This window comes from Podarcis muralis, chromosome 10, assembly GCF_964188315.1.
Source record: "Podarcis muralis chromosome 10, rPodMur119.hap1.1, whole genome shotgun sequence".
Classification (NCBI taxonomy): Eukaryota; Metazoa; Chordata; class Lepidosauria; order Squamata; family Lacertidae; genus Podarcis; species Podarcis muralis.
Genome location: NC_135664.1, coordinates 60,898,441 through 60,911,338, shown reverse-complemented (window position 1 = coordinate 60,911,338; position 12,898 = coordinate 60,898,441). Strand labels below are relative to the sequence as shown.

Genomic DNA, 12,898 nt, shown 5'->3' with positions numbered 1-12,898 from the left:
CTCCTCTTCTCCTTAGCAAATTCTAAACCATATTTTGGACGACATTGAATATTTCATTACCAAGCTTCAGAAAGCGGCAGAAGCATTTGCAGAGCTTTCGAAGAGGAAGAAAACCAAGAAGAATAAGAAGAAAGGGCCTGGGGGTAAGGAGTTCCTTTTGCCTGAATGGCTTTCCAAGAGACCCCCATGTATCCAGCTTCGGGATGAGGGACCTGTAACCTTTTCAGCTCTGTCAGATTAGGCACTTGCATAATCCCTGAGCTGGCTGGGGCAGATGGGAGCTGGGAGTCCCACCACATCTGGAGGGCACAGGGTTAGCTACCGTTGCCATGAAGTGACGCCTGATTAGAGCCTGGGATTTGGACAAACAGCAGCAACATTCAAATGTCCCTTGTCATGGGCTGGTTGGATGCAGAGGAATGGTGGGAGGAACCAGCTGGGGAAACCTCAAGGGAAAAAGGCTCAGAGCCCAGGGATTGGTGGTGGGATGACAATCAGTGGTCAGAGTGAGAAGATTGAGAGGAGGAGCAGTTGGAAGCTGAAGAGGCGACAGGGCTTAGTGAGCTGGGAGAGTCTGTGGCAGAGAGAAGTCCGGAAGCAGAGGCAGAAGCAGGAGAGGATGGAGGCCAAGAGGCAGTGATGAGTCGGGCTGCTGAAGAAGCCAGAGTGTCTGCCCTGGTCTCCCAGAACTCAGAGAGGCCTGAAGTGGGAGGAGCAAAGGCAGACTTGCAAGCACAGTCTCTCATGTTTTGGGAAAACCCTGGAGAGGAGGGGACTTAGGCAGAGGTGGAAGGCAGGCACCTTCAGTCTCTGCAACTGGCCAGACCTACTGAAGAGTTGCTGTTCTCATTTGGCTTGACTCCCCTGTGCAGATCCTGTTTTTTCTAATAAAAGGAAAACTTACCTCTGTGTGATTTACTGCTGACTGGCTCCTGACACTTGAGGACTATGTAAGCTCTCATGGAGAAAGCCACTGAGATCTTACGATGAAGGGTGGTATATAAAGTAATCACAACCACCAGCACCACCAATCACCACCATCATCATCTTGTAGCCAGTTGTGCAGTTCAGTAATTTAAAGCTATGGACTTAATGGCCTTGGAGGGATCCAACGTAAGGGGTGGTGGACTACAACTCCCATCATCCCTGGCCATTGGTCATGCTGGCTGGGGCTGATGTGTGTTGGAGTCCAACTTAACACTGCAGGGGGAGTGCTGAGCTAGGACCACTCTCCCTGATGCGCTTCTGCTGCTGCTACCACTACTGTGTACCTTCAGAGGCACCTCATTCTGCTTTCACATGTTGTGGATGCCTCCCAAGAAATTATACCAGGTGATTTTCTTTTGTTCTTTGTTCCCCAGAGGGTGTCTTAACTCTCCGCTCCAAACCTCCGCCTCAAGACGAATTTGTCGACTGTTTGCAAAAATTTAAACACGGCTTCAACCTTCTGGTAAGTGGCTGTGTGCAAAATACAAACAAAATGTAAGAGCCCTGCTGGATTGGGAGGGAAAGCCCTTCTTGTCCAGCATCCCATTCTCACAGTGGGCCAACCAGATGACTGTGGGAAGTAGGAGCGCAACAGAACTCGTAATCCCCAGCAACTGGTATTCAGAGGCACACAACCGACAACAGTGGAAGTGGAGCCTAGCTGCCTGAAAATAACAAAGGACATCTCTATGAAAGGATCAAAGAGAGAAGGAGGGACCTTGCATGCCAAGGCACTTTACTCATCATCCAGTCTGAGACATCGCGTACTGTGATTAAATAAAAAGCTATAGGTTTGATGCTCTGCCTTAACAGGCAGTGTCAAAGAGCTTTCCTGCTACCTGACAGTGTTTTAACTAGCAACCAGATATTGCCCTGGACCTTCTAAACAAAGGCTGCATGTTTCAGTACTAAGATTTGTTGTTTCCCATTAACTGCCTTTAAAATAGTTATTTCTCTTTCTCTTCCTTTTCTTTTCTCCTGCAGGCTAAATTAAAGTCACACATCCAGAATCCCAGCGCATCCGAATTGATTCATTTTCTGTTTACCCCTTTAAATATGGTAAGATTATTTCTAGATATAAAATGTCACAACGTTTCATAAAATCATAGACTTTGTGATCGGAAGGGACCATGAGGGTCATCTAACTCTGGAATCTTTTGCCCAATGTGGGACTCGATCCCACAGCCCTGAGATTCAGAGTCTTGTGTTCTGCTGACTGAGCTATCCCAGCTTATAGCTCCTGAGCCCTTCAAAATTAATCGAATGGGAAATGGACAATGGAGATGATGTATGCCACGAAAATGAAAAGCATTGTCTACACTTAAAAGAAACTTTTTGGTGGAACCCGATTCGTGCTCTTGCATTTGTGGAAGAGCTTTGGATGGTGTGGACACTTCTGCTAACCGGAGAAGAAGAAAAACATTTTTTTCCCATTTCTTCTGTAAGAGCAAACGTTATCTAGTCTAGCATCCTGTTCTCACATTGGCCAGGGGAAGCCCTGCAAGCAGGAACTGGAGCACAACAGTGACTCTCTACACTTGTGATTTGCAACTAGTTTTAAGAGGCATACTATCTTTCACAATGAGGACAGTTCATAGCCATTGTTACCTAGTAGCAATTGATGTAGGCTTTCTCCCTGAAGCCCTCTTCCACCTGTTCTGGAGGGTATTGGGTGGGGGCACCGCAGATAGAAGAGGAATCGGGAAATATCATCATGTCCCTTCTAATCCCATTAGTAGAGGCATCCCCTGCATCAATAACTTCTTGCAACTGTGCCGGTTGGATTCAGAACGCATTGCTGTTTCGCTGACATCTTGTCCGATCAATTGCAAAGGCTCCGTTCGGCCAAGTGTAGGTTAAAAATGCTGAAAAGAAATTGGAACTGGGTCCCAAATGCTTGAACAGTTTCAGTTGCAAAGCATGTGCCTGTGTAACTCATTGAAAATTCCCTTTAAAATACATAAAAGCAGCAGCTGGGAAAGGACTCCAGCCTCATTTGCATGTATGTTAAAGGAGAAGGCAGCGATTTTCCTTTTTACACTTGAACCCAATTACAAAACACAGGGTGAGAATCTTCCCTGGCAATGCTTCCTCAAACGCCAGGCTCAAGAACATCCATGATCACTCCTACCATATCAACAATAAGCCTGCTTTCAATTCTCTTTGTCGTAGGTGGTGCAGGCAACGGGAGGGCCTCAGCTCGCTAGCACAGTCCTCAGCCCCCTCTTAACAAAAGACACAATAGACTTCCTGCGTTACACCGTCACAAGTGACGAAGGACAGCTATGGGTGTCTCTAGGTGACACGTGGACCAAAGCCAGGTAAAAGGAAATTAACATGTTTGGCTTGTTTATCTAACAATATGAGCTATGTTTTGCTTCACGGGCATCATCCGGCTTTTTCTCTGAGCCCAGCTTTGGCCGGAGAGGGCAGGATACAAAAAAAAAATATTACTAATTTATTATTATTATTCTGTGCACACTGGTGTGAATGCTGAGAACATAGGAGGCTGTCTAGTAACAGAGTCAGACCACTGGTCCATCTAACTCAGCATTGTCTGCACTGATTGACAGCAGCTCTTCAGGATTTCAGACAGGGAATTTCTCCCAATCCTACCTGGGGTTCAACCTGAAATCTTCTGCATGCTAAGCAGATGTTCTACCCCCTGAGCTATGGCCCTCCCCCAGTTGTTTTGCTGTGGGATCAGGGCTCTGAAAACATCATCATTTTTTATTTGTATGTGGCCTTTCCACAGTTAAAAAACAATGCTTAAGGCAGCTTACAGCATAACAAGATTTACATACAGTGGTACCTTGGGTTACATACGCTTCAGGTTACAGACTCTGCTAACCCAGAAATATTACCTCAGGTTAAGAACTTTGCTTCAGGATGAGAACAGAAATCGTGCTCCAGCGGCGCGGCAGCAGCAGGAGGTCCCATGAGCTAAAGTGGTGCTTCAGGTTAAGAACAGTTTCGGGTTAAGTACGGACTTCCGGAACGAATTAAGTACTTAACCTGAGGTACCACTGTAATTACAAAAGTCATAAACAATAAATAAACCACATCAAAAAAATACACAACCAAATGGGAAACAATTTCCACATAAATCAAAATCTAAAACTAAGAATACAGCATTAATATCACAGCTTAAAATGGTAAAAATAATAGCAATTTAAACAAAAACAAAACAAAATGGAGCCCTCTCTGCCCAGCAGCAGCAGCGGCAGCAGTCCTTTATAGAGCCCATCAGGCCCCGCCCTGGGCCAGGTGTTGAGTGGCAGGACTGGGGCCCTCAGGCACTGAGCAGGGGAGTCCTCCTGGGTGGTAGCAGCCTCAGCAGCAGTTCTTATAGGCCTGACATGACTCACTGGTCAGAAATCTGAAAAACTACCCCAAATGGGGCTTGCAGATCCCACCAAAACATGGACTTGCCTTATGAATCCCCCGGTTTGTGTGAAGAACACCTGCCATGCCAGGGAAAAAGCAGCACTTGCTGAGGTAGAGTCTTGGAGTGAGCCTTGTGAGGACTGGCATGTGACTTCCTATACAGTGGTACCTTGGGTTAAGAACTTAATTCGTTCCAGAGGTCCATTCTTAACCTGAAACTGTTCTTAACCTGAGGTGCCACTTTAGCTAATGGGGCCGCCGTGCCACCACCACGCGATTTCTGTTCTCATTCTGAGGTAAAGTTCTTAACCCGAGGTACTACTTCCGGGTTAGCAGAGTCTGTAACCTGAAGTGTCTGTAATCGGAAGCGTTTGTAACCTGAGGTACCACTGTATTGATAAGGTCATCTTTAGATGGGCATTCATAGAGTGGGGTGATGGTGCAGGCGATGGAAAGTTTAGAGACAGGAGTGTTGTCTGAAGCTCACCTCCAGTTAACCTGGAAATTATCCTTACACCAAATCAAAAGAGTTTACATCATTTTAACAATCCTGTTCAGGGACTCGTGGAAAATTACCCATTCTATTCAGTCCAAAGTCTCGTGAAAATCACCCACTCTCTGTCCCTTGCTCTATCCTAGCTCAGAATTATGCCGTAGCTCTGACACTTGTCAGCATATACAGTGGTGCCTCGCAAGATGAAAAACTCGCTAGACGAAAGGGTTTTCCATTTTTTGAGTCGTTCCGCAAGACGAATTTCCCTATGGGCTTGCTTCGCAAGACGAAACGTCTTGCGAGTTCTTGCGAGTTTGTTTCCTTTTTCTTAAAGCCGCTAAGCCGTTAATAGCCGCTAAGCCGTTAATAGACGCTAAGCCATTAATAGCCGTGCTTCGCAAGACGAAAAAACCGCAAGACGAAGAGACTCGCGGAATGGATTAATTTCGTCTTGCGAGGCACCACTGTATGACTATTATTTTTTAAAATACCCTGCCCTCTCCTCACCTTCTCAGCATGCCTATAAGTAAGCAAAAACTACACCGGTGTCCTATTAATTCTGTGTGCTCTTAGGACTGGTTCAATGCCATTTATTACCTTCATCCATTTCTGACAACACCCATAAATAAGAGATGGCCTCCAAAAAAGGAGAAAAGGGGAACCATAAAGTGTCTTTCAGGGAGCTGAATGTGAAAAGGCAGTAATTCAAACCACAGGGCGATGCTTTCTATGCATGGTGCGTAGGCATCTCTAGCCCTGCGAGGAAAATCCCGCTTCTGGTGCAGTAACATCACGTAGTGAGAGCCAGCTGATCTCAGCAGAATATCTTCACTGATTCCAGAAATCCCAGTCTAGTTAGAAGCTGCCGACAGTGATACGCTGTGAGAAACACAAGTGTTGAAAAAGTGAAAGCATTGTGGTTTCCTAGCTTTGTCTGTGTAGTTTTTTAAATAATAAGAAGAAAAAAATAAGAAGAAAAACATACATTTACATAGGTGCATAGTTCAGCATATAATGCAATATTGCAATAAAGCAAAAAATAAAATTAAAAAATGATCTGGTTGTATACTGTCCCTGACATACTGGAATATAATAAACATGGCACATCATTCTGAGAATCTTAGTTGTACATTAGTTACTCTATAATAAACAGCACTGTGATCTCTGGGTGAAGGGTGGTATAGAAATTTTAATAATAATAATAATAAGTTTTTTAAATCTCAGTTGTTTTTTTAAAAAACCAATAACTATTCTTGAGACTAGTAGCTGTTCTCCCCAACCCTTCCCTTGCTTTAGCAAAGCTTATTTTTTGCAGCAGAGAGTAGAACATAATCACAGAAGACAAGGCTGCTGGATCAGGCCAATGGCCCATCTAGTCCTGGATTCCTGTTCTCACAGTGGCCAACTAGGTGCCTATGGGAATCCTGCAAGCAGGACCTGAGTAGAAGAGCACACTCTCCCTCCCCTCCCCTCCCTTCCCTTCCAGCAACTGGTTGTAAGAAGCGTTACTGCATCCAACTGTGTAGAGGCAGAGCACAGCCACCGTGGCTCCTAACCCTTGATAGTATTATCCTTTGTGAATTTGTCCAGTCCTCTTTTAAAGAGCCACCCAGTAGGTTGAGAGTCACTTCCCAATCTTCCTGCAAGAATTCAGATAATTTAGTATAGGGTTACCAGATGTCCCCAGTTCCCGGGAACAGTCCCTGGATTTGCAAATCTGTCCCCGGAGAAATGCCATCCCCGGAATGTCCCCAGATTTACAAATCTGTCCTGGAAAATGTGGCAGCGGCAGCAGCCCAGAGCCAGCCTGGTAGCGCAGTGGGCTCTGGCTGGCTTCAGGAGCTGCGCTACCAGGCTGGCTCTGGGCTGCTGACTGCCACTGCCGCCACCACTGCTGAAGAGGAACAGGGGACATTTGGCTGTACAGATCTCCTGCTCCTTCCCCCTTTGTTCTGACTGATTGGGGGAGGCTCAGGAGTCATGGGCGGGCAGCTGTTGCCAGTTTTTTAAAAACTCTGTGCATTTATGTTTCACAGGGTGCAAAAGAAGGGCTTTGCACCTTTATACAATGCACATGTGTGCTTGGGCCCAGGGTCTTTTGCCTCACCATCCCCACTACTGACTCCCTGTTGCTACTCAGGCTTCATTGAAAAAAATCTGGTAACCATAACTTAGTAGTAATATTTGTGGAGTTGTTTCATAGTGGGCAACCTAGTCATGTCTTCAAACCTGTTCCTCCTTGAATGCAGAGCAGAGTGGCCCAAGGAGCAGTTCATCCCACCCTACGTGCCGCGGTTCAGAAACGGATGGGAGCCCCCTCTTCTGAGCTTCATGGGATCCCCAAAGGAACAAGAGCTCAACCAGCTAGCTGAGTCGGTGGCAAACGTAGCTGAGCACCAGCGGAAGCAAGAGTTGAAAAGGTTATCAACCGAGGTAGGGAAGAGGGCTGCCGCTGGCTGCTAAGCCCAGGTGGAGGGTTTGTGCGCATCAGGCCAGCGGGAAACAGGCAGGCGATGTGATCCACACAGCAATTCTACAATGGCTGTTTATGGCTGTTTACAAGTGTCAGGAGTTCAGCCTACACTTGAGTAGGACCCTGGCAGATACACATGCCCGACTGGCATGTTCTCTCCCTCCTGGTCTTTCGTTCGGGAGCTTCATGAGCTTTCTTCTGCCCGAACGAAAGACCAGGAGGGAGAGAACATGCCAGTTGGGCATGTGTCTCTGCCAGGGTCCTACTCGAGTGTAGGCTCCAGAACGGAACTCCAGAACTTCCCACTCTGTGGAGTCAGAACATATACCGTCATGTGATAGACAAAAATCCCATGACTGCAATCGTGGAGCAGGAATTCTAAAATCAAGCGCTGCTATCCTTTCTTCCCTTTGGCATCTACTTCTTCCTCCTTTCAACCCCTTGGCTGCTAACTCCTTTGGGGAAAGAGGCAGCCATTGCAAACGCAGGCAAGCTAATGGATCCAAGACTAGGTACCTGTGAAGCATCCTAAAGATGGATATTGACTGGGGGCCATAGCCAAGGTGGGGCCAGTGGGTGCATTAAAAAAAAATCTGAATTTTTGAAAATAGCAGCAGCTGGTGCCCCCTCCTCCTCTGCCCCACAGCAGCAATGTTCAACACCAGTGCCAGATTTACACTCTTGGGGCCCCCCCCCAAAAAAAAATTAAAGGAAAAAAACCTGGATGTACATTTCCAAAATATAAGTTAAAAAACAAATAAAATAGAACCTACATACAGCAACAGTGTTTTGTGTTGTGTAGGCTCCTGTGATGTAAGTAATGGGCCCCTCCTGCTAGCCTGCTCCCTAAAATATCACTGGTTTGCTCATTTCTACATTTCTATACTTTGATAAAATACATATTTTGTTATGTGCAAATGGCTTTAGATACCTATTAGGTCCATAAATTACCATATAGCATATATTCAACACAAAAAACAGTGACAATTTGTTGTTGACAAAGGACAGCTGGACATATAAAGGGCCCCGTTACCTTCAGTAGCTTAGGGCTTCATCAAACCTAAATCTGGCTCTGCTCAACACTCCCATCTGTCTGAACCTCACAGTTCTGCCCATCCATGTTTCCTGCTGATGGGTTTTTTTAAAAAGTCTCTCTCTCTATCTCTTGTACTTACGTGAACCTGCCAATATCTTAGATTTTTGCTATGGTGGAAGGGAGCATGGCAGGATGCCTAGAGGCGAAGAAGGAGTAACTTAAGGATGTTATTATTTATTTAAGAACAATGTTCTTTATAAGCGCACGAAAGCTTCTGAATGTAAAAAAACACAAACCTGTGCTTTTTTAGGTTATTTACTTTGGATGTTAACAGTTCATGGACACTAAGGTACGCATAGGCATTTGGGTTGAGTGAGAAGGCAGTAACCAGATAGTTATGAAGAACTCTGTGCTATTCTGTTCACTTATTAGCAGCACCTGCTAGCAAGGAATCCTGACTGCAGCAGATTTTTAAGGGCAGAAATCACAAAGCTCTTTAATTCCCACCATAAAATGTAAGTCTGACTCATTTGGCTTTGCTAGTGTAGATGAGGTATACTGATAACCAGCAGGTGGGGGAAATGTCATGAGGCTCAGTGCGTCTTTGCGTTCTCCCTTCAAAGAATAAAATATAGTGGCCTCGCATTTCACACTAAACCATGATTTAGTGTGACATGCTGGAAACAAGCCTGGGTTTTTCTAAAGTTGACATGCCTCTGCCACCTATATAGATTGGAGGGTGCCTTTGAGAGCATGTAGCCTCCATTTCACTGGATCCCAGCGGTTCTGATTAAGAACAAATTCTGATATGTTTCAAAACAATCCGACTTCAAACCGTGGGTTAGGAAGGTGGCTTCTGAAACCAGCCAGAGTTTATTATAAACCACAATGCCTGCTTTGCATGCAATGGCATGCCAGGATTCTGCAAAAAAAAACCCACAACTAACCACTTTCAAAGTTGTCGTCCAATGCTGAAAGAGGAGAGGGGCGGGAGAATGTGCAAATCACACTAAACTGTGGTTTAGCTTGACATGTAAATGTGACCATTACCAATATGTCCAGAAATCAATAGTAGTGCAAGAGGAACAGAAGACAGTCCTTGATTCCTAGTAAGACAGGAGCAGTGTCTTGCCTGAAACAAAGAAAGAAAGAAAGAAAGAAAGAAAGAAAGAAATCAGAAAATTGCCAGGTTTCACAGTATCCAACTGAAATCTGTGAAGGAATGACATTGGCTTTTGGTGTCTTCATCTAAGTGCACGTTAGAGGCCTTCCAAAACTCTTAAGTGAACATGCAAACTCTGCCCATCTTCCAGGCCCTGAATTTGGGCTAACAGATTGCAGCCTTTTACTTTAATGGAAAGGTGTGGAAAAGATCGACATAGAAACTTCAACCTCCGTTTCCTTTTCAGACGGGAGTCGCATGCCCCCAGTGAGCCAGTGGCTTGAAAAAACTTCTGTGTACCCTAAGCTCAGAGCTCACCCCCACAAGATTGTCTTTTTCCTGCAGGGCATCCTCTTTTTTTTAATACAGAAAAATGCACCCCAGTGCGAGTTAACAGCATACTTGTGGCTGCCATGGTTACAGTGCCTAACCCGGAGAAGTAAGCTTTGATCTGACGTCTAGGAAAGTACATCAGAAATTCTGATTCCTGAAAATTATTCCGAGCTTAAGCTGCGGAGACATCTGCTGGCATTCTCTCCCCCCCCCCCCCAACAACCCCCCCCTGCTACTTTGAATAGGTTTCCTGCTTGTGCATAATTACTGTAATGAACTACAAGGTGGTGTCAGTTGTTTCCACCGCAATTATTAAGAGACATTTTGTGCTTTTGCAGCACACTGGAGTCATACCAGGGACTGCAATTCACGTCCCTGGTGGTGCATGCCAGGTGGTAGCTGGTGGATCTTAGCAACTTCGGTGCTCTCAAGTACATTGTGTAGCATCTGCTGTCGGAAGTTGCAGCAGCTGGTACCCATATTGCAGATCCAGGAAGCATCCACATAGCTCAGTGCTGTGTCCCAGGCTCAGTCCCTGACAATCCCAGTTAAAAGGCTCCGGTAGTGAGTCTGGGTTAGGCTTCTGCCTGAGTTTCTGGAGAGCCACTGACAGATAGGTTGAGGAGGGGCCATAGCCTGGGGGTAGAGCATCTGCTTTGTATGCAGGTTTCATCCCAGGTATCTCCGGGTAGTGATGGGAGAGGCTCCCTGTTCTTCGTCCACTGTCAGAGGCATGCTGGTTTTGACCTTTAAAGCCCTATGCGGCCTAGGACCCACGTACCTGCAGGACCGCCTCTCCTGGTATGCCCCGCGGAGGACCTTAAGGTCCACAAATAACAACACTTTGGAGGTCCCGAGCCTCAAGGAGGTTAGATTGGTTTCCACTAGGGCAAGGGCCTTTTCAGCACTGGCCTTGATGTGGTGGAACGCTCTATCACAACAGACTTAGGGCCGTGTGGGACTTGACATCTTTCTGCAGGGCCTGTAGACAGAGCTGTTCCGCCTGGCCTTTGGTTTGGACTCGGTCTGACCCTTATGTTTCCCTCCCCTTATGGTCTTGATTTATCAGCTACTTTAAAATGAGGCTGCATTTTAATCTGTATTTTAAATTGGTTTTTTCCCCTCCCCCCTTCTTTCCCCCCTATTATGTTTTTACTGTGATTTTATTGATGTTAACCGCCCTGAGCCTGGCTCTGGCCGGGGAGGGTGGGGTATAAATAAAATTTATTATTATTATTATACTTCTGAATATCAGCTGCTGGGAATCACATGAGAGGGAGAGTACTGTTGTCTCAGGTCCAGCTTGCAAGCTTCCCACAGGCACCTGGTGGGCCAACATGAGAACAAGATGCCAGACATGATGGACCGTGGGCCAGTGTCTCCTGAAGTTCTCATGGAAACCTGGAGAGCTGCTGCTAGATGGGCCAATGGTCTGACTCAGTGCAAAGCACCTTCCTATGTTTCTGTGTCGGTGTAGACCAGGCATAGGCAAACTCCGCCCTCCAGGTGTTTTGGGACTACAATTCCCATCATCCCTGACCACTGGTCCTGTTAGCTAGGGATGATGGGAGTTGTCATCCCAAAACATCTAGAGGGCCGAGTTTGCCTATGCCTGGTGTAGACAATACATACTGGGATACAGGGACCAGAGTAGGAGACAGCCTTCTGTGCCCAACACTCTGAAACAGACTTCTCATACCTGGTACCTTCCAGATATTTTGGACTACAGCTCCCATCAGCCCCAGCCAGCATAGCCATGAGGCTGATGGGAGGTATAATCTGCAATATCTGGAAGGCACCAGATTGGGGGAAGATGACAGTAGTATGTTCTCTGCTTAGCTTCTGTTGTCTTCTGGGCAGTGATCTACTATAGTGGAAGTGGAAGCAGAAGCTCTGCGCTGATATGAGTCACGAAGGAATTGTGTGCTGTGTATGAAGAGAGGCTTCCTTCAAACCTCTGTCACGTGTTCTTGGAAGCAAGGCACAGGGCGAACTGTCTCCTGTCTCCCAAGACTACAAGCAAGGCATGGCAAAAGGGTTCTGGAGCTGATGACTTCCGTGCGTTGCAGGCTTGTGAACCTGCTGGCATGAACCCAAGGCATCCCCAAGGCGGCTTTGCCCTGCCAGGTTTTCCATAGTTGTGTGAATTAGCCTTTAAGACAATTAAGACAACGATTGTGGTGTGAGTGCACAGAGAAGCTGTGCATTATGTGCAATGGAAAGTCAGCTGTGGACTTTCTGTGACTGACAAGCGTTCCTTGTTTTCTCTCTTTCAGCATTCCAGCATCTCAGATTATCCTCCGTCTGAAGGGTACGCATTCAGTAACACAGCTTACAAGCGAGGGCCCTTGCCGGACCAGGGGGCAGCTGTAGCCGCTTTTAAGCAAACTGTTAGCCGACATGTAGATAGGTAACATTTCAGTGGATGTCATGTGCACAGCTGTGGAGAACTGTCCCAAGCGGTTGCTTTTAGGGTGGAGGATGCCTGCCTCTTCACTTCTACTTCTCTCCATTGGTTCTAGAAGTAGACAATCCTCTCTCTGTGTTAGAGCTAATATCTAAAACCTCTTTTACTCTGCTTTTACTCTGCATTTTCTGAGGGGCCTCTGACAAATTATGTCCTAATTCACTACTATCAATGTTTGCTTTCAAAAAAGAGATGAAAAATTGAGTCGTATGCTCTGAATTGGAGCCTGGAACATTATTACACTTCCAAACAACCCATTCCCTTGTTGTCTGTGGCCAAGGTCAACAGTGGTGTGTCCATTTTTTAAAAAAAAATGTGATCTTGCTGTAGCCTTCAGCAAAATAAATACAGGAGAGAGATGTTCCCTGCAGTTGCCTGGGGTCTGGTTACGTGGACTGGCTCCCACACTGCCGAGTCAATGGGAGAAGAGGCTCATAGCCTATGGGTGGAAGTCTCTGAATTCTGGACTGGCTCATGAATCCCTAACCATTTTCACTGGCTACGAGGCTTGGGTGTTACCTGTTTATGCCCCCCATCTTAAGCACACGTCACCTGGTCCA

At 46.2% G+C, this 12,898-nt stretch overlaps 1 protein-coding gene across 5 annotated transcripts in view; it reads left to right on the top strand.

Moving 5' to 3' along the window:
* The window catches only part of EPS8 (EGFR pathway substrate 8, signaling adaptor), a 145,415-nt gene that overhangs the window by 107,872 nt on the left and 24,645 nt on the right, over positions 1-12,898 (top strand). For 3 of the 5 annotated variants that reach the window (XM_077935248.1, XM_077935246.1, XM_028746067.2), the window contains 6 exons: positions 17-143; positions 1,362-1,450; positions 1,972-2,046; positions 3,160-3,308; positions 7,117-7,300; positions 12,148-12,281. In XM_077935248.1, coding sequence (XP_077791374.1) covers positions 17-143; positions 1,362-1,450; positions 1,972-2,046; positions 3,160-3,308; positions 7,117-7,300; positions 12,148-12,281 — 758 coding nt within the window. The remainder of the gene's footprint in view (positions 1-16; positions 144-1,361; positions 1,451-1,971; positions 2,047-3,159; positions 3,309-7,116; positions 7,301-12,147; positions 12,282-12,898) is intronic. The other 2 variants (XM_077935247.1, XM_028746068.2) reach the window with 1 other exon arrangement.